This window comes from Talaromyces marneffei, chromosome 6, assembly GCF_009556855.1.
Source record: "Talaromyces marneffei chromosome 6, complete sequence".
In the NCBI taxonomy this organism is placed as follows: Eukaryota; Fungi; Ascomycota; class Eurotiomycetes; order Eurotiales; family Trichocomaceae; genus Talaromyces; species Talaromyces marneffei.
The window spans coordinates 2,639,411-2,665,976 of NC_072353.1; the positions used below are offsets into that span (position 1 = coordinate 2,639,411).

Genomic DNA, 26,566 nt, shown 5'->3' on the forward strand with positions numbered 1-26,566 from the left:
TCACACCACCGACCTGTATCAACTCATTACACATTCTTGTCGTCCAAAAATTTTGCGCTCCGCCATGATGTTTCTCTATCTACTTGTTTCAGTCTGTCTCTCAGGATTACGTACGGCATGTTTTTTTGGCGACGGAAGGGAACACACAAAAACAAAGCCAGCTTTTCTAAAAAAAAATATCGCGTTGTAATCTGGACAGCCACTACTACGTTTGCAACCTTTCTTCGGTATGGTCCTAAATCGATAGTCAGCTTATGTGCGCCGTATTCGAAAATCTACGTAACGACTGGATCATATTGCGACTTCGCAGAGAACAAAAGAGACAGATCGAATTTTTGCATTAAATCACTTTAAATTCATATCGAATCACATTCGCCAATTCACCAGTACAGTTGCGATTCTTCTTGGATGTCGACCTGATCTTGACATCTGTTGTCTTGCATCACCAATCCTGCTCGGCCTCTTTGGACCGATAGCAATATTGACAACATATCGAATAATCCATGTTCTAATACCGCCAAAAGACCGATTCTGCCATCATCGTTTGCACTCGAGATTATTCTTGACGATATCGCCATATCATCTAGGTAGGTCGAATTTCGAGGAGTTGAATGGCTGACTTGGTGTTAGGACAGACAAGATAGTCATATAAATATGGACGCCGTCTTGAGAAACGTTTTCTGGTATCTTTCTCTGTATAGAACTTCACCAATCCATATCTGCACTGTCGTTAAGAACACGTAGTTGAAAATTGAGCCTCTGAATTCAATGCCGCTTTTAACGAGTATGTGATCCTGAGCTTGGTGTAGTTGCCGTCTTGACCTGAGTGCTTTGAGTGGCGTGATGACGTGTAGGCAAGACGAATGGTATCAATATAAATTTTATGAATCGTTCCGAACCCATTTTCTTGTAAGAGAGTCCGTCGAAGATGTCTAGCCCGGACCATAAATGCATTTGCTGTGGTCTCAACACCATGGGACGTCGATTCGGCCCAGAAAATAAGTGCTGAAAAACATGTGGAATATACCCAACACGCAATTGTGCTATCCTCCACAAACACATTCATTCTCCTATTTCAGACCGAGGCATAGGATTAGAGATCCTGTTGTATACCTATTGTGCATTATTGTGACCCTGCTCGACTTCATTACTCTTCTTGATGAGGTATTCTCCAAGGACTTTCAGCGGATTCTGTGGCCTAGAACGCGCAACGTCAGTCAAACTGCACCCTTGAATACTAGGGAGCTGTCAAACATACTGTTCCCTCGCAATATCCTTCAACCCTTCCAGCAAATATGGTGTAATTTTTTCATTCAAGTATATCCGTGCGGGCGCACCACCAGCGACCTTGGGTAGAACACTGTCGAGTCCCGCGGCGTTTCCGCCTGTTGTTGCTGGAGCTGTTGAGTTGTGGGGTTCGGCATTGGTCCCGATGGGGGTTGTGTTTGAACTCATTGCGACGGTGTCTCTATGAGAAGCAAAAGTGAGGAGGATGAGGAGTAATTCGTAGTGAGTGGTTGGGGGTTGACGTTGTTTAATTATGTAGGACGTGTGAGCCTTCGGAGCTTGGTCAACCACAAATCTGAGGTCTAGCAAGTGATAAAGTGCTACTCAAATTTCACAATCTGAATATTGAATTCGTAGTAGAACGACCACTTTCAGAGAGAATAGATTATCATGAATGGTGTAACAGAGGAACAGTTGAAAGGATATCATATCGTTATACAACCTGATCTAACCAAGAGTAGCTATATCGATCACATGATCAGGCGCCAAAGTCGTGCTTCGATTAGACGTGTCCGACAGGAACGCGTCTTCTCCTAAGCCCTTCATTTCATTCGAACTCGATCCACCCCGCATTCTATTGACGCACCCCCATCCATCGAAATGGGATTCGGGTCTATCGGGTGTTACTGCCGATGAGAAGATGCCTTCTTTGCTTGACTTTTTCGAAACTCGCCGTCCATCCGCGAAGCGACAAAAAGTCTCTCATGAGGCGGACTCCGATGCACCATCAGCTCGGACTGATGGCGAAAGTGTAAAAGAATCAGATGGAGAACACCCAAAAATACCCATTTGGTCTAGAAAAGATCCCGAGTCCACAGATGCAGCTGACGTCTCAGTCGGAAACGAGGACTCGGGTAACATCAAAAGCAGTCAAACAGACTTGGAGATATCACTCCCACCGATCAAGACTGACGAGGATGCAATCAAAGTGTACGAAAACTCTAAAGCGGCTGAAGTGGAAGAGACAGAACAACTTTCACTACAGCAAAGACTCGGAGAGAGGAAATGGCGCAAAGGGAAAAGTTCAATTTATGTGGACGCATTCAACTTGGCACTAGAGACGGTGCTAAACGAAGAGGCTCACCTGTTCGACCAAACGGAGTTGGACGTCTTTCGTAGGTGGAAAGATTTGAGCTATGAGGCGCAATATTTGTTAGTCAATTTGCACTGTCCTAGAGGTTATCAGTCGAATCAAAAAACAGTATTAATTTGTGGTTTTTGTTGCTCAGATACGTGCGGCTTTTTCTCCGCAAGACGGCCGCCTGGCATCGCATAAATCGATTAGGGTACTATCAGGACATTGCAAATATGGACCAAGCTGTGGCAGATCTGAGAGAGGTCCATCCTCTTTCTGGCTCGACTACACCTGTCGCAAGTGAATTCTCCCTTGACCCCGAACGGCCTGATGATACAAATGTCCTGGGTGATTCCTTCCGATTTGCCGAAGGCATTGAAGAAATTACTACTCTAGAAGAAGCTTCATCTCTACTCCTACTGGACGAACTCAAAGAAATGGCCAAAGAAGCCAAAGTTCAGGGAAAGAACAAGAAGGAGCTTGTAGCAGCTCTACTCCAAATCAGTCAGACCCAAACGGGTCTTAGGTGGACTGCAGAAAAGGGCAATAATAGAGATCGCCATTTTCACAGTAAGATTCTGGAACTTACCGGTGACTGCATTAGACTTTCTCCAGCTCCATTGAAGTTATTCGAAAGGGTACATTTGGTCTTTTACCGCTCGACGGAGTGGACAGAAAAGTCTCTTACCACAATCATCTTAGCGAAGATCTCGCGAAAGCATTTTCCGGATTATGTTGTGTCCCGATCTACGGCAATATTCCCATCACGGGCAGCTTTGCTCGAATTTGAAGCAGCTCTAAGGACACAGTATGACATTGACAACATACTCGAGGTGAGTGGAACGCCGACTGCACAGCGTTTACAGACTATAAAAGATCTTAGCGAGAAGATCTATCCAAGGTGGAAACTGCTTCTCGAACAAGAGCAACAAAAGGAAAATAGTATATATTTTAGCGGCGAAGGTGCTTACTTACGTCGGTTCTCGCCCGCTTGGGTGTATACAAGAATCATTCACAAAGGTCTCTATCCATTAGGCCGTTTCAAAGAGCACAAGCGGGAGCATGAACTCCTGACTGAGTTGCTTGATCAGAAGCTCTTTCACGCAGCGCGGCGTGGCGCATGGTACCAGAGAAAAGCTCTCTTAGAGGAGCACTACCTATGGGCTCTAACCCCAAGCGAAGGCCGGGCCGACGAGGCTCAGAAAAAGTATTGGAAAAGAATTGCTCTGAGCACATGCGAAGCAGGACTTCAAGATCCAGATTGCCATGTCATCTTTCACTATGACCTCCAGAAGAGAATCGTCAAACTCGAGAAAGCCTTAAAAGTGGTGAAGCGAGAACAGCACGACTTTGGACATGTTCTTCTTGTCAAACCACAAGAGAGAACGGTTGAGGGAATTCGTGTCGAGAAAGAAGAGACCCTGAACCAAGTTGATTCAAAGGAGAACAGCGATAGCTCAGTGCTATCAACGCGGAGAGGGCGCCCTACAGTCTGGATTGACGAGCGAGAAAATGATGAAGAATGTAGGGTTGAGAATATGTGTCTTAGCTGGTATCGCGAAAACGGTTGGAAAGGCTACCATTCCGAGGGTGGCATTATACGAACACTTGTACGTTGGGTCTTTTTCGTTCGGAGTAGGACATTATGCTGACCACACGTTAATAGTTTGGCTATCTATTCTATGATATACTTTTCACCTATGTCCCCAACGTCTTCCAAACGCCCTTCCAAACCTGTCCCTTGGATCTCCACACAGATGCCTTTTATCCTTCTCGTGCTTCTGAGATCAATCATCGATTGGTTCAGCTCGCTAACGGCGAGGCCGAGTTTATCATACGCAGGGTCCACGAGAACGAGTTCTCAAAACAAACCTCTATCGTCGGCGTAGACTGGACGTACGCACTTGACGACCTCGTAGAAATCGTGCAGTGCTTCAGCGGCACGGCCCTTGCAACAGTATGCAAGGTGATGGCGCAAGAATATCAACAGCGAGGAGGTGGTATTCCTGATCTTTTCCTTTGGAATCCTGACAAGAAGGAGGTTATGTTCGCCGAAGTCAAATCCGAGAATGATCGGCTGAGTGATACGCAGAGGCTGTGGATACATGTTTTGATGGGTGCAGGGGTGAACGTAGAATTGTGTAATGCCGTGGCTAGGGAGGTCAGATATATATAACAATGGTGACCAGCTGGCTTCATGACGCATGTCTACAAGGAACACTGACGGGATGATCTGATTGATGAAACGCCGTATATAACTCCAGGCTACAGGTATCTACAAAATGAATTTCCAAAACAAAATAAAAATATTGAAAAGACCATTAGAACTTTTTTGATTCTCCGACCCAGAAACGTATTGACTGGCTACATAGTAATCGTGAACTTCATAGCTTTCACAGAGAACCCGACAACAATCGGAGAACTCAATTATGGATTGCCTGTCTCTTGAACAATTGACAGAAACACGAATGGTTTCACTGGCAATCTGGATCCGGATATGATCCTGAATGTGTCTCGTACAACACAACTGCAGCTAAATTTTTTGTCGCTTAAGCAACCATGGTGCTGGCAGTGGCGCTCTCGTATCTCCAGGTAGGAGGGAGGACACCGACGGTCTTGTAGTAACGAGAGAGACGGTGGATACGGGACTCGATGAGAATGAGGCGGAACTTGCCATCCTTGTCCTTGCGGTTGCGCTCAAGGTGCTTGCGGACGGAGACAGCCTTCTTGATGAGGAAGTAAAGGTCCTCAGGGATCTCAGGGGCGAGGCCTACAAAAAGTCACTCTGTCAGCCTTATGTTTGACCAAGCAGAGGCAGAAAATGTGTTTTTTCTCGTGTCGGATTGACACGTTGTGTGTGACTCATGGTGTTCGAGCCAACGGAAAGCAAAACGGCACCCCAGCCAGGAAATAAAATTCCAACAATGCGTTATTGTCGCAAACAGTGGCATTTGGGTCGCTCATTTGCTTTCCGGGCCGAAACCTTTCGTCGATCTACGAGGTAACGAGGGGAGGAATGCGGGGATTCGTACCGTTGGACTTCAAGATACGGAGGATCTTGTTACCTATTGAGAACATAATTAGTCATTGCTTCCAAAGAATTCATGGTATTTAGAGATGGGTTGAGTAGTAACTTACCAGTGACGTTGCGGACCTGGGCAATACCGTGGCTGTCACGGAGGACAACACCGATCTGACTGGGGGTGGCACTGTAACGATTGTTAGATCTCGAAATTTTTGCTGCGTCACGATCGATCTATGAGCGATTGTGAACGTACCCCTTCTTGGCCAGCTTGCAGATCTGGTCAGTGACCTGGTCGGGGGTGGTCTTGAGCCATGCTGGAGGAGTTCTGGAGTAAGGAATGGCCGAGGCGGCGATACCCTTTCCCTTGGAGTGAAGACTAGGATGATGTTAGATTTTTGAGGATCTCAAACACAACAGGACAGCGACGCTGGCTGTCCCTGAAAGTCGGACTGGAAGTGTCATGATGCGTGATGATAATACGTACCGACCCATTTTGAATGTTGGTGTGTGCCGAAGAAGATTGTCTGTCGGTAGGCGTTGGGCGACTTGTCGAGTACGGAATGAAGTTCAAGAAAAGATCGCAAACTTGTTCGGAAACTTTTGGTGGTGGAGTGTGGATCATGTGACCTATCTTGGCGCCTTCGCTAAATTTGAAGGATTGGCAGAACCTCTTACCGCCTGCCCCACTTTCTGGCCAGCTCGGATAATTCTTTGATTTTTTCTTTCCATCTTCCTTCCGCAGTTATCACTCTTTCTACCTGACCATGTCAACAAAACAGTAGACAATCAGTGTCTACGGTCTGAACGGATAATGCTAAATGGTATGTATGATCTGTTCTTTCTCGCTATCTCATTTCTCTCGCAGCTATCATGATGAGACACATCCTAAATGTTTATTTATTTTCTGGTACCTCTTGTTTTAGAGGCGCATTGACTTCCGTCGGTGTTGTCTCGATGTACAAACCGGACTTCTGATTCTTCTGTTTTCAATTCATCAATGTTCTCCGCTCACCTTGACGAGAGCTTTTGCTAACTCGCCTCGAAGATTTCTTATAGGTTCCAGGTCTTCAGCTCCCTTGATCATTGCAGCCACATTGCCCAATCGTCGTGTATAGCAAGATATAAATATAATGGAGCATGATTTTCAATTAATTTGGTTCGGCACGAACTATCTTTCGTCTTAGGTTGTAAAACTTCTTCTGGTGTGAGGGACGACTGAAGGCTTCTCTCATTGACACGCCGCTCTTCGGTCGAATAGAGTCAATGGGGTTCCATGAAAGTCCCAGGCAGATAGCATGCCTTTGTACTTGTCCTTAAAATCACAAACGCATGAATCATATGAAGAATCGAAGAACCCCTGACACCTTTTACAAACTGGACGTTCTTCGGATGCCATTCGGCAGGATATTCGTGCTTGTGATCTTATACCTCAAGGATGGCCAGAGCCAAAGTCATCTGAAATCTAATCGATCCATGCATACTGAGCAATGATAGTTGGGTTTCCTCCAATCATTGGTAGCATATTTTGTAGTCCTGGGTCAGAAGTACCCAGCTTCTCACCGGCAATACTGGTATCGCCACGCAAATACTTTCCCCGCATTTTTGGGACCCTTCCCCAGGTCCCGGTAATACCCCAAGCCTCTTTATCACATACCTTCCTCCGGAGCCATGAGAATACTATTTCCTCTCTGAAACACAATCGTGTTCACCGAGAAACGACAAGGATCATCACAGTTGTAGACCGTCAAGCTCCAGAAAGGTTCACCCGACCCCGGCTCGATGACAGACAGACTCGGCGATAACGCCGAGAATTCAAAATCTCCAAGCCCGGCGAGGCGAGACTCCCAAACTGCTGAAAAGGTCACCAGAGCTTGCGATAACTGTGAGTTGAAGTTGATCCATGGACATATACCTATCCAAGAACTTGTTTTAATGATACATGTCCTTTAGGTTCCAAGTCTAAATCAAAATGTCTGTTGAGGCCTGGAACCAAGACTTGCGAAAACTGCAGGTTCCTCGACATCGCATGTACTTTTAACCGTACAGTGAAGAAAAGAGGACCTCCGAAAGGATATGTGAACACTTTGGAGCAGCGACTGGCTTCACTGGAGAGCCTTGTTGCTGAACTACGAGAAGGACAGGCAGAAGCTGATCCTATTCCTACCGACAATACAACCCTGGTCGCTTCCGCAATCGACTCGAATTATAATAACAAGCGGAATCTACAGGAAGATGACACTGTAGATGATATAAAACCTCAGCAACGGCAGATATCCCTGCCAGGGAAATCCCACTCCCGAACATCGGACAGTAATTCCGAGCGTTCGACGGTTCTGGGCTATCTTTCGGTCGATGAGAATATGACGATGCGATATCATGGACCAACGTCTGGTCTGCATTTGATGACTGCATCTCGAGTGTTCGTGTCACCTTTTTGGCATTTTTCTAACCCTGGCTTCTGGCCCCGGAGCAAACGCACTACATTCCGTACAGAAGACGAAATTGTATCTGCGGCAGACGCAATATTAGGTGGAATTCTTCCTCCCATACCGATGCAAGACAAATTACTTGAGTCAGTCTCTTCTCTTTTTCCTTCTCTCTGTCTTATTCCCGTCTAGTCCTCGTCCGTTCCTAACATGCAATGCCTGTGCAGTGCCTATTGGACCTTTGTCCATCCATGCTTCCCAGTCGTGCACAGAGAAACCTTCCTCTTTCAACTTAGTAAAGACCGTCGCGGCATGCCTCGACAAGGAAGGTCTGCATTTGACCAGCTCGAACGGCGTATTCCGCAGGTGCTCTTACTGTCGATGTTTGCACTCTCGGCTCGGTTTGTCGATAATTGTGAATCTCGAGAGGACAGCGATCCTGGCGACGAATATGCGATCAAAGCTGAGACTTTACTTGCTCAACATAGTAAGTATCTATTTTTTGTTCCTCCCTGAAAATCTAATCATCTCGGAAGCGGTTTAAATTGACTCTGTAACAGAGCAAAGTAGCATCAACTGCTGCTTGGCGTTGATCATGATGGCATATCGAGAAATCGGCACCGGCGGTTCTATTAGCTGGATATATGTAGGGAAGGCAATTCGGATGGTATAATAAATCCACATACATAGGAGGAAGATCAAAGCTAACATGGTGTGATAAATCAGGCCCAAGATTTAGGCTTACATCGGGACCCCTCAATCTGGAAGAAGACACAGTGTTTCCGGAACATGTCCAGCGTAGAGATGCAAATTCGACGCCTGATATGGTGGGGTGCTTTTGTGCTTGACCGATATATCTCTGCATGGCAGGGTAGACCGTGTGCAATTCATGATGATGATTTTGACACTCAACTTCCCGACGATACTTTGCATGAGAATAGAGATCATTCTTTATCGTGTTTCATACAAGTCATCAAGCTGTGTAAGTGGCCACATTCTATGACACGTTCTGTTGGGTTTGGTACTAATTGATATCCAGCCATCCTTCAAGGACGAATACACAAAGCCTTCTACTCTGTGGGCGCCAAAGAGCCGAAATGGGCGACATTAAATGAGCTGGAAAATGATCTTGATGAATGGGAAGCTGGGATTCCTGATTTCCTCGCCATTAAACAGGGAGTGAAATTACCTGTGCCAGTTATTGTGATGCATACCCAATTCTGGAATTGTAAAGTCCTCCTTCATCGTCCATTGTACGTTTACACGCACTCTCCAGGAGTTATATAGAGGAAGAAGTACGACTGACCTTGACAATAGTATCGTGACGACTCCGAATGAAACCCAAAGCAACAACCCATCACTCCTAGCAGCAACCTCCGCGGCCGTCGCAATTGCAAACCTCCTCGAACATTTCACATCCTCTTATAATCCAACATTTGCCCCGCCGTTTTTCAACTACTACTGTTTTACAGCCATTATAATGCACCTTTTCAACCGCGCCACTTACCCTGTACTTTTCTCACCATCTGCATTGATGCATTGCATAGACTGTTGTCGAAAGATGAAGAGTATATGGTCAAGTGCAGCGAGGACACTCCACATTATTGAAGGTGTCGATCATGAAGTCGAGAATACATTGCCAGATTACTATAACTTTTATGCAAGCGCGGCGGCACCAACGGCAGCTACTACGGCAATGGTGGATGCAGAACAACAACAAGGAGCTGTACAAGGAGATGAGCCCGCGGTATTGGGGTTCTCGTTGTCGTCGTGGCCATCGCCTATCGTTGAGCCGGATTGGCTGAGTTTGGAGGCATGGAGGGGTTGATTTTATATAGCAGACATAGTACATGAAGTATGAATATGAGGTAATGCCGTAATGAATATTAAAACTTCTTAAACTTCAATGTTGTGCTTAGATCTTTCAAATGCTGACCGTGGGAAATCCTCAACCCTAACATATGACCATTCGCGCGCAAATCCAGTCAAATAAGACGCAAAACAACCTAAAATTTACATTAATCTTCACTTCTTATCGGCCCCTCTTTGCATTGTGCTTTCGGTCTTTGAATAAACCTAGTGAGAAACCGTTGTTGTGGTGGATGAGGATCCGGAGAAATGGTTTCGCAACGGCCAAAGTATCTTTCTTGGGGTAACCCCCGCATATCAAATGTTTCCTGCTCACATATATAAAGAGACCAAAACCTCCTGTATGACTCGAAGTAACTTTGTTTTGACGCTGAATTATTTTATTTCACCTGAAATACGCATTGACTGTCCTTCCTAAACAGTGACAGCAGAACCAGTCTCAAGATGTCAGAATCCATACCATCTCGCCCCGAAAACCCAGAAACGACGCGAGTCATTATCGTCGGTGCAGGCCTCGGAGGCCTCGCCTGCGCTATGGCTATGCACTACGCGGGCTTCGAAGTCATCGTATTCGAAAAAGTGCGCGAATTCCTACGTCTCGGAGACTCACTCGGTCTAGGGGAGAATGCGCTCAAGCTTCTAAAACGTTGGGGTTTGTATGAAGAGTTGATTGCAATTGGGAATAAGAATCCTGTTATGAACATTCGTCGCTGGGATGATGGGAAGATCATGGCGACGCAGCCACTTATGGTGGGCTTTTCCTAGATTCCTCGTATAATGGTGGATGGAAAGACTAATCTGCGTCGAATTACTAGGATATGGCGGGCTACATCGGACACCGAGGCGATTACCACGTCGCATTCATCAACCGAGTAAAGCAGCTCGGAATACCAATCAACATGGGTCACGAGATAGTTTCTTTCGACGAAGATGCACCAAGTGTCACGCTCAAAGACGGAAGAACATTCTACGCAGACTTGATCGTTGGGGCCGACGGCATCAAGTCCAGGGCTCGAGAACTCGTACTCGGTTTCAGCGATGCGCCCAAGAGTTCTGGATATGCATGCTACCGTGCATACTTCAAGGGTGAGATCCTCAAGGATGTCCCGGCATGCCAGGAGTACTTGAAGCAGGATTGCGTAAATATATGGATTGGCGAAGACAAACATCTCGTCCAGAATACGCTACGTGACGGAGAAGAGTTCAACTGGATTATCACCCACAAAGATACCGCAGACATTCAAGAAAGTTGGTTTCAGCCCGGTAACATGGATGATGTGCGCGAACTTGTACAAGGTTGGGACGAATCGATTGCATCAGCGGTTAGAGCCACACCTAGTTGCCTAGATTGGAAGATTTGTTATAGAGCCCCGTTGCCAACGTGGGTGAGTAAGAGTAGTAAGATCGCTTTGTTGGGTGACAGTTGTCATCCCCATCTTCCAACAAGTGCGCAAGGAGCTTCACAGGCTACAGAGAGCTCGGCAGTGTTGGCGCTGTGTATGAAGTTGGCTGGAAAGGGCAATGTTCCATTAGCAGTAAGATGGCACTCCTCTTGTATGATTCTTGAATCAGTATTGTTGACATGACGTAGACTAGGGTATACGAGAAACTGCGGTTCGATCGAGTGCGACAGTCGCAGCTATCTGGCGAAGATCTGAGGAACAGATGGCACAATGCTCTGAAGCATATGGATGACGGTACAGAATTCGACCCAGATGACATAAAGATTAAGGTATGTCTCAGGATATTAAGATCATTTCCCGAACAAAACATCTGACAGAAACGAAGAATCGATGGCTATATCCGTACGACGCTGAGGAGGATACGAAAGCCCGATGGGGTGAAGTCAGCTCAAAAGTACAACAGGAGCTCGACTCGGGCGAAATAACTCCTCTCTTTGGCGAAGATGGTCCTACTCGGGTTTTAACTGTACGAGACGCATATGGAAAGGTCAAGGATGTACCACCAAGCCAGAGCTCATTACTTACCTCCAGTTTGACTGTTTAATCAAGTGCAGAAAATGCCTGCTGGGGCACTTTTAGACCCTGTCATTTTCCGTATATGTAGCTTCAAGACTATAGCAATGACTCGTACCGGTAATCAGAACTCTAGTCCATCTTATATCGTTGAATAAACAACGATGAATCTACCTTTGATGTGCAGCCAATGATCAACATAACCGATGCAGTGTGATGAGTGGCGTGAAAAGCAAACCTTACCTATGGGAAAGGGCTAGACTAGGAAATCAAGGGTCTTGACATGGCCTTAGAACCTTTTGTGAGCCTCAATGGCCAGTCCCGGAATTAGCCTTTGGGCTGTTCGGCTGCCCCAAGGGCGCTAACTGCCTGCGTGCTTCCTATTCCTGAAAGATAGAACTACATCCCACTACTGAAAAGGAACGCTCGTGGGACTCCCTTAATGGTTTTTGTTTCGGTTAATATTCCAGTTGGCAGTTACATTCAAACATAATATCATATCAATTGGTTATAGATGACATTCACTTTCCGTAGCATTAGCCTTAGCTAATTATCTTCTTCTATTCTTCTGTCCCACATGCTCTAGAGGTATATCGCACGATACCGGGTCGCCTGGGGTAAGAGCTGAAAACCGGACAAAGATTTCGCCTACTTCCTTATAGCTTTTCCTGGCGCTGCAATATATCATTTGATATTTGTTTCAAACCTTACTCGAAAGGACGTTTCCTTCGATATGCTCAACCGTGCCATAAGACTGCTCCACCATCTCCATTTTGTGATCCAGAGATTGATCCTTCTCTTCCGCATCCTTATTTCCATATCTTCCGATCTTGTGCCATGGGAGGGCAAAGAGCCGATCCATACTCTCCAGCGAGCGACCAGCTGTCTCTGGAATACTGAACCAGACCCAAATTCCACCAATAATGGTAATAGCGGCAAAGCACCAAAATGTACCCTTAGGATCAATTCCACCTTGGCTCACGGGGAGGAGCATGTTGGGTACTGCACGTGAGTTGCCATATTGGTTGGCAAAATGCAGAGTCATGGCCATCGAAGTACAAAGAGCACGGATGCGGAGAGGGAACAACTCTGCAGTCAGAAGATACTGCATGGAATTCCAGCCCAGAGCCCATCCAACGCCAGAAAGGTAGATCATCACGATGGCTCCTGTGCTAGCACCCTTCTGACTGATTGGTAGCTTGAAACCACTGACCACGCCCATTTGGGGGACAGAAGTCAAGAACGCGGCAATATAAATCATAGAGATTGCTTGAAGGGTGATGCCCAGCAGAAGGGCTCGCTTGCGTCCTATGACATCGACCAAGAAAAGAGCACAGACAACTGCAGCAATCAGTTTAATGATTCCAAAAACAGCACTGACTAATAATCCCTCGTTGTTGCCTGTTATTCCGAGCAACCTGAAAAGGTCCGGAGCGTATACAGTAATGCTGCCAGCCCCAGACCACTGAGATAAAACTTGAGCCATAAAGGTAAGGTAGACTCGATATAGGTTCGATGGAATCAAGAAAGCTTCCTTGAGAACTCCTATGGGGCCAGATCCCATAGTAGCCTCCATTTCAGCATGATGCGTTGCCTCAATCATGCCAACCTCGCGTACAATGTATTCATGATCAGAAGGTAAACCACGAACTCTAGCAAGGGTTGCGATAGCCTTCTCAATTTGGCCGGATTTAACCAGATATCGTGGGGATTCAGACTGAAGAAAGGACAAGAGAAAGATGATGCCTGCAAACATGATATGGAGACTCGTAGGAACAAGCTATATGATGTCAGAATGGGGAAAGTACGTAGTTCTGTGGGATAATCAAACGTACCCATCGATTGTGAGTAGTATCGCCGAGATTGACCTGGCAACCATAGTTTGCAAAATAAGCAAGCACAATGCCTAGATAGACAAAGCCAGTAAAGACACAGGTACACAAGCCACGAATCGAGGTTGGTGCCTAATGTTTAAGTTAGTACTTGTAATAGGAATAAAAACAGTATAGCGTTATCGACAAATGTGGGAAACTTACAATTTCTGCGAGATACACAGGGGCTACAACGACTGTCTGACCAACACCAAGTCCAGCAATAAAACGACCGGCATAGACAGCACCTAGGCTACCGCCGTTACCCATAAAAATAGCAATTCCTAAAATCCATAGGACACAAAGCTGGCGAGTTGCCCAGATACGACCAATCCGATCACACACCAAGAAAGCACTATATAAGGAAACACGGGGAGTCAGCGATTAAAACTTATAGGCATGCCTAGAGCCCAGCTTACAAAAGAGCTCCACCAACAGATCCTATTTGGACCATAGCGGTAACGTTTCCTTTGATGTTGGTCTGTTCAACTTTGCTATATGATTGGTAGTTGATATAATTCTGGAAATCCTTGGAGTTGAAGGCGCCTGAGATTAAACCCTCATCAACACCTCGTGCAGCCCCCATTAGACCGAATGAAATGACCGCAAGCCATAGCCTCCAATTGAAGACTTGTTTGGGTTCATCCAAGTTCTTGAGGCGAAAGATGTTCACCGGCTTTTTTGTTCCGCCAGCCATGGGGAGCAGCGACTGAATGTGATGGTAATTGATAGTCAGAGAAAAGTTCAGTATGACACCGATCAGATCAAGGGATCAAGGCCAGGTCTTTATACCGCAGATTCTTCTCGCTACTATGCGGGGGATTGGGAAAGTCTTGGAATATCCATGGATGTCAATTGTAGGTCACCAATCATCTATACGGATTTCCATAAACCAACTATTCCGAAGAAACCGAACCCCAGATAAGCATAGACTCCGTGGGGTAGCAAGAATCTGGGGACAAAGAAAGCCCCCACGCCGGACTAAACCGGCTCTCAGACCACGTTTTTGCCTCGTGATAGTGAAAAAGAAAGAGCATTTTCGATAATATCCAAGGCGAATCTGGTAAACATTGACACGGTACGTCGGATGGATCCGCCGGCATGCAGATCCTCGGGATTTGACAGTACAAAAGGCCAATATCCTTGGACAACATGCCGCTATATCACAGCTAGCCCGAGAATGATATTAGCAATATGAACTACCTGCCTACCGACCCTAGATTTCCCCGATGCGGGGATCTCGATGATGCCTAAAACCTGATCGGAAATAACAGATTAATTTCGCAGGATAAAATCTAGCCAATGGCGGTCTCATAGAACCCGAGAAATTATCGAATGAGCCTGTTGGCACAGCACGAATGGACAACAATGGTCAAAGCAAAGGGCAGGCTTTATAAAGCCAATGACCAAACCCGCTAGCCTTTAGATGAGCGTCAGTGTTGGTAAAAAGCTGTCGACTTTGTCCTGGTCAAAGAGGCGAGGCTTAGCGCAGCTACGATTGGATGTGCTAGGCACACGCGACGGCCGTGTAGATTGTCCACTGAGAGGGCAGAACATGTAAATCAGCTGACCTTGTTCATTTATCTTCTTTTTGCTTTTTTCCCCCCCAAGCTTTGAATTGTCTCCATTGGTCAACTGCAGGCTGTAAGGAGGATCATAGTGCAGATAGAAGAGGCAAATAACAGTGTGATTCTGGAAATCGCCGAGTACTCGGTTATTGCTATTTTTTCAATCAATACCGTTGAAAGACCATTTTACAAAAATGAAAAACCGAGACTCAAGAAATAGATTTCACGCAGTTTTGTAAGATACCCATTACCACCGATATCAGAGGTCTAAGGTGATATTGAAATCATGGAGAGTTGAACTTGTTTATCGTCGTTCGCCGACATCAGGTGATGTATGTGCCCTAAATAGGGTTAGGGCTACACATCGCCCTCAGACATCTTCTAGAATTCATCGATTTCTTTTCTTGACATCCGATATTAACTCTATCAGAATAAATCGATAAAATCGAGCGCTCCAGGTGCAACCTTTCTCATCGGGCGTCGCCGTGCGCCGTGCGATGCATATATATATATGGTGGTGGAATCCCTTCTACAGGGGCGAAATTTCTGCGAACCTGCAATGGTGAGCCACTTCGGATTTCAGCAACCTTTTTCATCAAAAATGGTAGCCGTGTTACACAGATCTTAGTTGTTTGAGGCGAGTTCTATCGCAACCATATCTAAGCGGCTTGAGTCCATTGGCCACCCAAGCCATCAATCAGTATACTCATCAGTACCAAACTGTGAACATTTCTGGAATCAGGAACGGACCGGCTGACAAAGGTTGAAACTTTTTGAAGCTTTTTTGCCTGTTTCGCTTGGTATCTTGAAGTGGATAACGATGCCACCCTCTTGTTTCTCAACTTTCTCGCTTGAACTTTTAAGGCGACATGTTGCGATTTCCTTTTAGGAACAAAAGCCGAAATCCATCGGGATCGAAAACGAAAGGAGAGAAAAGTATGTGTGGGTCAAAACGAGGCGACCTTACTCAGACTGTCAAGCACATTGTCTCGTGCTGGTGACGTTCCATGAACTTCCATCGCTTTAAGGCAGGTACCATACGATCATACGTATAAAATAATCGCCAATGAAAAAAGGGAGACCGTTGCCACTACGCAGGGACATACGCAGGGACATATACCTTTGAGTTTGAATAGGGTGCCAATTACGGATTAACTATGTAGTACGGTGTCCAAAGTAACCGGTTACCAAAACCATGATAATCACTAAGTTAGTTATAAACTACGGTAGTTTCACTATCTTCAATACCTTGGCCGTTGGCACCGACTCAGTAACTTATAGAAGAGAGAGTATAGTATGTAAGTAGTAGGGACAGGGGACCGTATTCAATATCGTTAGCGGAACATGAGTTCATGAAGTATTTTCCAGCGTACCTATCTCCATTTATTACTATGTATAGACGGTAAAAGAAGAAGACGAAACACAAACTTGGCGCAGTAAGGAGTGGCTATTCATTTATCCATGCTACGGAGTAGTTAACCTACCTAGGTATCTGATCTTTCATTTTTTTTCTTTTTCCCGAGCTTGCGATGTTTACCTTTGCTTAATCCTTGTCAAGTACTCTGTACAGGTGCCTAGACCTTAGAGGCAACGCGGTGCTTTGCGGCTGAGGCATATTTAATTTGGTTAGTTAACTTAAAGTGCCTCGCGCGTTCTGTCAGCCTTACTTCCTATAGGTTAGATTATCATGGTATGACTTGCATGGAAGGATTTTTGATAAGTTATGGGCTCCAGAGAAAAACCTAGATAAGGCATAATAACAGTCCTCCTATGTAGTACACGAGTTTAATCTTAATTCATGATGTTATTGTTGGGACAGGCTGAAAGGTTGCTAACCGTTCTTGAACTGTGGCAAACACTACGAGCAGGCGATGTAATCACAGCTCGTATTGAGCCAGTTTCGTCAAAATGTAAGTACATACATAGTGCGACTCGACTACCTAGTTATGTCCAGGGATCTAGGTACCCTTGATGCAATCAAGTCCCAACAAAATCTCAACACCTGCCTCTCTGAGCAGTGATCAGTGATAGTCCGTGATAGATTGCTAGATCGGCAGGGCAATCTAAAGCACCTCCACCTACTCCGATGATTCTCCTTGCCATGTTTTTGGGCGTTGGCATTGCGTATTGGAATTGCATCCACTATGCTTTCGTATTCATACTCAACTGACCGGCGCATTTCATTAAATCCATCAATGCAAAGGAGAACCTGACACAATGGAAGACTCATGGTTTATGTAGTTCTTAAGATGAAGGGATGGGATGGAGAGGTACTGAATACGAAATTGTTAAGGTAGTTGCCTCCAGGAAACCACGCCGTGCTCGACTTTTACCAAATAGTTTGAAAGATCGACTGTTTATTTACGTTCTAGAATCGACGGAAATCTTTCCTGATGCCATCTCCTATCTCGACCATCGTGTGCTTGGCTGCAAATATAGTACACATTGCAAAAGGGCGTAGTATCCACCTCTCTGTGCCGCAGGAGAAAATAACAATACATACTCATAATTCCATTCTATGGTTGGTTTTGATTGGGTTATGCATGTAGTAGTGGACACCGGAGTGGGCCGATAGTACGGTTACGCACAGCGCAAAACCGATGCAATACGTATGGTGTCGTACGAAATACGGTATCGTATCATGCCATACATGTATTTTACGTATGGAACGTTTGGGTATTCATGCACTAGACCGTATTCGTTGAGCAAGCCCCTGTCATGCACTTTAACCGGTGGCGCCTATTGGACAGAAGTATTTGCCCTAAGACACACCCAAGACTCCCCGTTTGTCCAGCCAATGCAGGTACTGCCACCATTCAACAGCTGGAAAGGTCTCTACTATGGAGTATGAGAAAAGCACGAGAATACGCGGCACTCAATTCTAAACTAGTGCCCCTGCGACTGTGGGACCACTCAGGCTGCTATATCTCACGGCATCCATGGTATTTGTCTTCTTCGGACCTCTCAGAGACCTCTCCTCCCCTCGGGATCCCACCCAATGACCCGTTTGTCTTACGGGCTTGCTAGCCCCGGAGAGTACCATAGGTTCTGATCGGGTGGGCTTCGATACCGGACACACGCCATTTCTCATTTACCCCTGCCAGTGTAAGTCCATATGGAGACCGAAAACCCTATGTGGATCTGTGCTCTAGGCCATCCGCCCGTGTCGATGGGTTTTGGTATATCAGTAGCGTCCTGGCTCCTCCTCAGCCCTGGCCAGTTTTTCTTATTAGTCTAAATAATTCCGCGCCCAAAACGACATTTATATTTTTAATCTTCCCCGTTTGTTGGTTAAGCCATTTCAGCATCGCCGTTGTCTATCGTGGAGAGGCAACTGTTCCTCTTGAGCAGTCACTGCTTGACTGCCTGGATGCAGTCTTTCGTTAAACACTCGAACCATGAGGTAGCCGTTCATTACATACAACACAGCAAATATTCGGGTTTTATTATACAAGGGCAACTCCATAACATAACCAGCGCATTGAAGGAGGACAATAACGATGACAAGTCTATCGGGCTTATGCCCCCCACCTTTTATACAAGAGAGTCTCTACGCGAATTCAACAGGATGTAAGCGACACAGATGGAAAGAAAGATGGCAGCCCGAATGGCGCTAATGATCATACGTAGACATCCCCGGCCGATTTTGTGAACCTGTTACCGAACAACTCTCGTGCTGTCTACCATGCCCTCTAGCAGATTGGAGATATCCTAATGGTGAGCCACCATCTGTCGAAGACTGGAAGTAGCCACCTAGTGGCATTTTTACTGACAAGGGCGTTATTAGGAGTCGACTCTAAGATCACCGCAGTCGGATGGCTCGCTGTTGCGCTACTTCCATTAACAATCTTTCTCTTCGTCAGCTATGCTGTTCTCCCCGTCAAATTCACGAATCGAAACTACATCACCGTCTGTTTCACCTTGTCCTGTGTCTGCCTCCAGATTCCCTTTATCATCCCGCTGGGAACCAAGCCACAACAATGCAATGATCCTATTACGCCGAATGATATGAACACGGACTGGTCTTGTGCGTTTACAGGTGCTATCTTGTTGTTCGGCGGTATCGCTTGTGTTACATGGAGTCTGTTGCGAACAATCGCTCTTCACCTCCAGGTCTGTTGGGAGGTGGTTATCGGTCCTGTTTTCATGTGGATCTCCTTCGCGGTGGGATTAGGTGTGCCTGTGCTTATCCTCACCTTGATGTTGGTCTTTACCGGAGTCTCCTATCGATTCGGCGGCGTATGCCACATCAACAGCAAGAATAGTCTGCACGATTACTGGCTTCCGGCCTTGGTATTTGGTGGAATGGGACTTGTTCTCCAATTTGTGACTATGGGATACTGCATTCACGTGTATATAAGGGCGCTTTTCGACCCGGCAGATCCTACAAGCACCTCCAACTCGGGGTTGCCATCCTATGCGTCCAGTTCGCGCACAGCTACCGCTCGACAAGCATACAAGCGCGTGCAGCGAGTGCTCAAACTACAGTGGCGATCGATGGCTCTCGTTATGGTCATTCTCGCTAATGTCATCTACTTGTCCGTCACATTCTTGCAACTTGATAGCGATCTGACTCTCAATGCCGCCAACCTCGCGAAAGCACAACCGTGGTTGACCTGCCTGGCGACACTCCGAGATCCTACTAAATGTGCATCAGAAGCCTCCGCACTCGGACTTACTGAAGCCGCATTAGATGCAGCTTTGGTACTGCTCTGTATAGCTAGTTTCTGGAACTTCATCTTCACCGTACGCATGAATATGTTCCAAGGGTGGCTTGAGTTCTGGCAAGGACTCTTTGCCAAGAATGTCGAATTCGTCTCAGTCGACGCACGTTCTCGCTTCGGAGATAATCGCAACTATGAGATGCTCAGCCACCAGAACACAACCAAGACACCTGAGCCGACACCATTTGAGGTGCGTTCGCCTACTCCTGCGTATATGCATGGTCGTTCAGATGAGGATGATGTCGATGGAAAGGACATTGAACTCAGCAATCACTCGCGGCAAGCCAGTTATACTCGTCCTACAATGAGTTTTTCGACACCGCGTCCTCCAACCGCACAGAGGAACCCTACCAACTACACTTGGGATGCTACTAGCACTTTTGCACGATCGAATTCTCAGATGAGCAATCATAACCCTCGATATAAATAATCCTTCCTTACATCTACACCCACATTCACTGTTCACTGCTTTCCTATTTTTATTCTTATCTATTATTTACTCTCATGTACACTGCGCTTGTTCGCTTATACCTTATTCCAGCATGGCGTTGCCGGCAGGTGTTTGTCACACATCTTGATGTTTATCAACTATGGGATTTCTGTGTGGATAGTTGTTGTTGCCCGGGAAAAAGTTGAAAATGCTGATATGTCTCCTGTTCTATGTTTGTCTAGTCTTGACTTGTCTCTTTCCTTTAAACAGTACTTACTTTGGTAATGTGTATGTAATTACCAGCCTTCAATGATCATACTATACATTAATTCAGTCAATTACTTGAATACATGGATATTCTTCTCGGCTTTCCACACCCATTTTTTCACAGTCAGTGCACGGTCTTGGGATTTTAGAATGTGTACTCCATATTACTGCTTAAAAAAAGGCGTCCAACTTCCAAGAGTGGGCTGTACTTGTTACGTGCAGGAAAGAAGTGGAACAAGTCCTGAAGCCCAAGATCTCCATTTTACAAAATACAAGCTCTTAGCCCAATCTCCATTTTCTCTTTTACATAGAAAAGAGGAGAATGTTAAAAACAGAATTCTTTCTCCGGAGAACTGGAACTACTCTACTGATGTATTAACTAAGTACGGAGTACAGGGTTCTATCAATTGAGATCGACATCAAACTCAAAAATTAGATTTCAACCCGTCTTTTAGTACTTACTCTCCGCCGATGATTATTAACTATGGTTCATTACGATCATAAGTTTGTATCCTCGTCTACTAGGTTTAGAAATTAGGGCAAATGGCCAAATGCCGAACCAGTTCCATGTGTCCGTCGAGTGAAAAGAAAAGTTGCTTGGGGCATGCATGAACGCCGATCTCTCAAATGTAGACCTAAGAATTACTTTGTAGTAAATAATAAATAGTAATGAATATTGCTATGAGCACGTTCCCGATTGGCTTGCTCATAATGATCCTTAGTTGTAGGCATCTACGTGAGTTTTCCGTTTACATCAATTTTGCCATCTACGAAGTCTTTTCTTCTGTCGCTTTCAGAGAGCATTTTTCATGTAAAATGATATAGGATACCAACCTTGGATAAACGCCTAAACATGACTCTGGTGACGGATCCGGATTAGTAGCTGCTGTACAGTGGTGCACAGTAAATGGTTAGGGCTTGCCCCGAGGAACCTAGCCTGGCACTAACTAAACAGCCACACCGTTTTTATACACGTAATCGAAATTAGCGAATCAAGCAACATATTGTCTAGGTCGGAACCGACTTGATTCAGTTAACTAGTTAGTTTTATTGGGAGCCCCAGGACATGTTAAGAAGACTGTCTTTGCCTCGTTGCCCTTTATACGTACTTACATATGTACGCACTGTTACTGAACACATGTTGGTTAGGCTTTGGCTAATGTGTAGCTAGTTCGGTTTGTAAGTTTCGTTGACGTAGTACCAAGTACGTAGTAAGGATCAAAGTTTATGTTGTCCTCATTAATTGGATCACTTCTTGAATTAGACAGGACTCACAGGAGTAGCAAAATACATACGGTCATACGGAGCACGTTGATCTTCTGGAACAACGATAGAAACTGAGATACATTAGCCTGGACCTAGTTTCATCGCGTTGTTTGCAGCACGAACACGGCGCACGCGGATCTACGGCTTCTCAACGTGGCGTTATCTAGACGCGATTTCGGTCGCGTAATTGTCCTCATTTCGCGAATGCTGAGAAATGCCAACCGTCTAGTGTGCAGCCTCCGTTATCTGATGATGGTATACTTTTTCAGATAATCAGAAGTTCAAGAACTATGGGCATATATAAGCGAAGAACCATGAGATCACACAACGGTATAACCTGAAACACCTTATGTCTCCGTACGGATTCGGTGTGGTCCGCGATGGAGACTTTTGATAAGACCCTTCCACATCCAGAGGAGGAGTTTAGGAGAGAGGCTGGACATGATAACCACCTGCATACCCTCGATTAGCTCTGCGCTAGCGGCGGGGTCTAACGGGGCTTTCTGAGCCTATGTGATGAAAAACAACCCCTTATTGGCTTAATTGGCAGCCATTAAAAAGCCGATACGCCCATGAAACGGCCTTATAACGCAAATAAGACTAGCGTACAGCATAGGAACACGGGCCATGCCCTGCTGAGGACCCGCTATGTAATTTACGCGACTATATGTATTACCGTACATACTATACAATACATTGTATTGTATTTTACGATCTTGGCAAGATGCTGACTTGAAAAGCGTTCAACGCACCGCCATCCATGGGGAAATTGGAAAGTAAAAATGTCTGTGAGCGTGCGCTCTCCCCACAAAGTAATGTCCGGAAGTGGTTTAAATTCTTATATTATTAGAGGAAATGATTTTCAATATTCGATGGCATTCAGGCAAAACGGAGGTTTTCTATCATTCTATGAACTTTAACCCAGGACTCTTACGTACAGAAGTCTATACGTGCTTTAAAGTGTTCCAGTTCGGATCGCGTAGCTTTTAATTGGTTTTGATAATACCCACTACACTCGTGTCTTGAGACATCTAAGCTAGTACATACGTCGTCGGTAGGATGCAAATGTGAAGAAAAAAAAGCCTCAAGGTTACATTTACATAGCCCTTATCTACATGCTTATCAGCCCACTTTGCCCCTTTGCCTATCCCATCATGATCGTTGATCTATCCACCATGAAAATCCTCCGGAGTGCTCCGTACGTATCAGGATGAAACAAACTTGAGGGGAGCCAGGGGACATGGGGAGGAAGGATTTATGGGTTGCAGGTGGGCGGAAGTATATCTGACAGATGTAGTGTGGAAACATAGACAATCTCGAAGGATCGATAAGTATACTACACAGTATTTTGGATCGGGGGATTCGGTGACGGTTGGACTGAGAAAAGTGCCGGCAGGATTTTAACGGTATTGCATTTTAGTTCCAGCCACAGGGAAAGGTGTTCTATCGATGGATCTGGAAGGATTTTGATTCTTGAAGAAGTGACAGAGAGCATGGTAAAAACAGAATGCCGAGTTCTAGACCAAAATACTCACCTTGCTAACCATACGCTTTTTTCCAAAGTTCATCACTTGCGACTGTTCGACGTGATAATACTGTGATAATGGATCCTGTATGAATGATATTCAGATCTCTAGGGTCCTTACTCACCGAGATCTTTCATGTAAATGAGTGTGGTTATGCGTTGATTGCATGCTCAATCTACCTCAAACCCGTATTTTAGACGTCATCTGGTAATTCGATGACATCAATTTCCTGGCAAAGAGTCTATGCAAATATCTAGACACTTGCAGTGACCATTACTTTCTCTTCTTCCAGCAACCTTCGAAGCCTCATGTGCATCCGTATAACAGCCCAATGGTAATCTTATTTTGCATACATGACGTCCAACAGCATCTGTCTCGAGTTCATGAAGTTAAATTGTCAGTTCGTCTCGATTGGAAGTGAGGTACAGATATCATTCCAAATGATCAATAGACTGGAACGATGAGGTCAAGCACCCTCAAGCCTTGGAACAGTCTTGACACCATCCATAAATGCTATGCGGAGACCCTTTGAATCTTTCGATGAGCTCAGCAATGAGTGCCGGGCGGCAGGTCTTGCAGCGAGGCGTATTCAATTTTTGGAGAAAGTTGATCCACTACGTGTAGTGAGCTCTCATGAGCTGATAGACAATTGTATCACGGAAAGTCGGTAAATGAGCTTGTTGAGGTTCGTTGAATCGGTATAGTTCTGAAGCTCTACGTGAGTATCAGATATCAATTAGTCAGCTATAATATGGAACCTCAAAGCCAAATGTTTAGAATGACTGCTCAAGTATGTCTCTTTTCATTCAAGCTCAGCCACCATTACCCAAAAGACTAGATAAAAACATCGAATGTGAGTGTAAGAGAATGCTATGGTACATCACTGGGCCGCAACACAAAAGAAATAAGCAAAAGGCATAATCATTGGTTGAAAGCATAGGGAATAAGATCTCTCCTTTTGGAAACGGATGAGTATTGTCTTTGAAAGCAGGCAAGACGATAGAAATCGATAGTCTTCCTCTGTAAAAGTACATTAAGGCAGCAATATAGCAGATATTGGTAGGGCAGTAATAGGGTTGCTCAGAGGGAGAGAGACCGTCGATGTTTTCCAGGTCCATGAGCGTGATATCTTGGGCATGTTGTGAATACCACCACAAGACCTCTAATGTGCTACTAGTAGGGTATATTTAAATCACATCACATCATGGCAACTTTTGAAGGATTACCACGCATCTACTTCGAAACTCTCCTGTTGAAACTGTCAGCGAATGTCATTCAACAATGTCATAGACAAAAAACTCACTTCTGGGAAATAGGTCGTCACAACTGTGCGATCAGAAAACTTTCGTCCCGCAAGCGCTTTTAATGCATTGGTTGCTGACTCCACTGTGTCAAACTTGACGAATATCTTGCCCACACCAGCAGACTGTCGGCTACCGCCAGCTGGTCGCGGAATCTTGAGATCGAGTACTTGGCCGTACTTGCTGCACTCGTCCTGCACGTCCTCAAGGATTTCTAGCGTCAAATTAGCACAATCTTGGATACTCGTCTTGATCTTGCCAGATACATACCTTCGTAATCTTCATTGTTGATCAGTTCATCCGCTGTGACCATGTTCAACAATTGAAGGACACGGGTGGTCTCTAGATCTGCAGATGTTGTCTTGGCGAACATTGACATCGCGTTGACGCCCATATCAAGGCCAGCTGCTTGGGTAACTCCAATACTGGCATGTGTGATCTTGAGATGCTTATCACCTAGTTCCATGCCATTCAGACTCTCCACTGCGATGGCAGTCGCCGTCGCATCGACGTATTCGCAGAATGCGATACCCTTATCCAAGTTAGCAGCTGGACAATCGATGGTACATCTTCAATGACTTACTCTAGACTCATCTGTACCACTATCCTTGACCAAAACAAAAGCTCTCAACTCGCCAATAGACTTCAAGAGCATGGTGACTGGCTCTTCTGGAATATAAAGAGGAATGTTTGTCACGCATAGCTTGTTTGGAGAGTCAGGGACCTGATTGGAAATAACACCCTCTTGGTACGGCTGCTGATCCTCGGGAGAGGATGGGACGATATAGTCTTTGGGACGACGCAACTCCAAGCCTCGAGCGCCGCCGTTGGTAGTAGCTGCTGCTTCATGCTCTTCCATCGAGATGCCGTCCAAGGCAAGTGCGACAGTAGCCTCATTGGGACCCTTGAATTCTAAGAGTGCAAACGCATGATCCTTTGAAATCTGGGAAGAAACGCATGGATCTATACCCTCAATCACGTTCAACCCATTGAGTTGCAGGTTGAAGAATGAGATAAGAGCTGCATCGGTTACGTTGGGAGGAAGATTGTAAGCGAACAAGCGCTTGGCTTGTCTTGAATTGGCTGGTCGCAAAGTAGAACTCTCGGTGGTCGTCGCTGAGGGCTGGTTCACAAGAGCTTGAAGGCGGCTTGGGTCGACTGCCTGCTGACGAGGCGCTCCTGGGAGCGGGAACATGCCCGAGAGCTTAGCCTGCTCAGCAGTGACATTATCGTAGCCAGGAGGCTTGATATCCCACTGTGTCATACGACGTTTTCGCTCCAAGACAGATACAATATTCGTCAAATCGGGTGTTGGCTCCCTCTTCTTGGGAGGAGTTGCGCTTCGTTTTCGTTCTCCTCTGTCTCGTCCCTCACGCTCTCGGCGACGTGGTCGGTCCTCGAAGAGATCGCCCCGATCGCCACGTTCTCGTCGCGCTGGCCGTTCATCATGATCCCGGCGACGACGGTCACCTCGATCTCTGTCCCATTCTCGCTCGTCTCGTCGACCCGAATACCGATCTTCGCGTTCTCTGGCTCTGTAATCGCGACTGGATGAATATGAGTCTCCCTCCGCTTCACGGCGCGAACCTCGTCCGGGGCCGTGGTGCGGCGATCTGGAGCGTCGTCGTTCGCCTCTATCACGTTCGCCTCTATCACGTTCACCTCGATCCCTTCTTTCGTCCCTCTTTTTGTAGATGTAATCAGTATGATGGTTCAGATACCGTAAGATGGTATTAGGAAAAGTCCTTACATAATGATCCCTAGAGCGACCGGAGTCTAGAAAGCAAAAGGTTAGCGCGGTCTTATTCAAAGCGCGGTCTTATTCAAGTAGAATGCGTGTTGGATAGCCTTACCTCTGGAAGAATATGCGTCGCCGTTCATTTTGACTTCGTTCAAGCGTGGCAAGACTGCAGCTCAAAGATCAATCACCCGAAGCAATCTGATACGATCGCGAT

General features: G+C 45.8%; 8 protein-coding genes across 8 annotated transcripts; 4 read left to right on the forward strand and 4 right to left on the reverse strand.

The window, feature by feature from the left end:
• Positions 1-1,113: 1,113 nt before the first annotated feature.
• EYB26_008451 (uncharacterized protein) lies at positions 1,114-1,455 on the reverse strand (the record flags this gene model as incomplete). The annotated part of the gene is made up of 2 exons (XM_054267704.1): positions 1,114-1,198; positions 1,259-1,455. 2 exons carry the CDS (start codon positions 1,453-1,455, stop codon positions 1,114-1,116), a joined length of 282 nt encoding a protein of 93 aa, XP_054123679.1.
• Positions 1,456-1,677: 222 nt separating this feature from the next.
• Positions 1,678-4,538, forward strand: EYB26_008452 (uncharacterized protein; the record flags this gene model as incomplete). The annotated part of the gene is made up of 4 exons (XM_054267705.1): positions 1,678-1,744; positions 1,794-2,439; positions 2,517-3,972; positions 4,029-4,538. The coding sequence occupies 4 exons, from the start codon at positions 1,678-1,680 to the stop codon at positions 4,536-4,538; spliced, it is 2,679 nt and encodes an 892-aa protein (XP_054123680.1).
• A 373-nt stretch (positions 4,539-4,911) lies between these two features.
• EYB26_008453 (uncharacterized protein) lies at positions 4,912-5,879 on the reverse strand (the record flags this gene model as incomplete). The annotated part of the gene is made up of 5 exons (XM_054267706.1): positions 4,912-5,132; positions 5,395-5,427; positions 5,501-5,571; positions 5,641-5,763; positions 5,872-5,879. 5 exons carry the CDS (start codon positions 5,877-5,879, stop codon positions 4,912-4,914), a joined length of 456 nt encoding a protein of 151 aa, XP_054123681.1.
• A 1,287-nt stretch (positions 5,880-7,166) lies between these two features.
• EYB26_008454 (uncharacterized protein) lies at positions 7,167-9,641 on the forward strand (the record flags this gene model as incomplete). The annotated part of the gene is made up of 7 exons (XM_054267707.1): positions 7,167-7,269; positions 7,338-7,959; positions 8,041-8,300; positions 8,374-8,480; positions 8,540-8,795; positions 8,853-9,066; positions 9,131-9,641. 7 exons carry the CDS (start codon positions 7,167-7,169, stop codon positions 9,639-9,641), a joined length of 2,073 nt encoding a protein of 690 aa, XP_054123682.1.
• Positions 9,642-10,126: 485 nt separating this feature from the next.
• On the forward strand, positions 10,127-11,689 carry EYB26_008455 (uncharacterized protein; the record flags this gene model as incomplete). Its single annotated transcript, XM_054267708.1, has 4 exons — positions 10,127-10,432; positions 10,498-11,217; positions 11,274-11,414; positions 11,471-11,689. 4 exons carry the CDS (start codon positions 10,127-10,129, stop codon positions 11,687-11,689), a joined length of 1,386 nt encoding a protein of 461 aa, XP_054123683.1.
• Positions 11,690-12,358: 669 nt separating this feature from the next.
• On the reverse strand, positions 12,359-14,226 carry EYB26_008456 (uncharacterized protein; the record flags this gene model as incomplete). The annotated part of the gene is made up of 4 exons (XM_054267709.1): positions 12,359-13,438; positions 13,494-13,622; positions 13,695-13,884; positions 13,949-14,226. 4 exons carry the CDS (start codon positions 14,224-14,226, stop codon positions 12,359-12,361), a joined length of 1,677 nt encoding a protein of 558 aa, XP_054123684.1.
• Positions 14,227-18,597: 4,371 nt separating this feature from the next.
• On the forward strand, positions 18,598-20,251 carry EYB26_008457 (uncharacterized protein; the record flags this gene model as incomplete). Its single annotated transcript, XM_054267710.1, has 3 exons — positions 18,598-18,667; positions 18,728-18,814; positions 18,885-20,251. The coding sequence occupies 3 exons, from the start codon at positions 18,598-18,600 to the stop codon at positions 20,249-20,251; spliced, it is 1,524 nt and encodes a 507-aa protein (XP_054123685.1).
• A 4,281-nt stretch (positions 20,252-24,532) lies between these two features.
• EYB26_008458 (uncharacterized protein) lies at positions 24,533-26,492 on the reverse strand (the record flags this gene model as incomplete). The annotated part of the gene is made up of 6 exons (XM_054267711.1): positions 24,533-24,559; positions 24,614-24,825; positions 24,882-25,143; positions 25,195-26,295; positions 26,362-26,387; positions 26,465-26,492. The coding sequence occupies 6 exons, from the start codon at positions 26,490-26,492 to the stop codon at positions 24,533-24,535; spliced, it is 1,656 nt and encodes a 551-aa protein (XP_054123686.1).
• Positions 26,493-26,566: the final 74 nt, after the last annotated feature.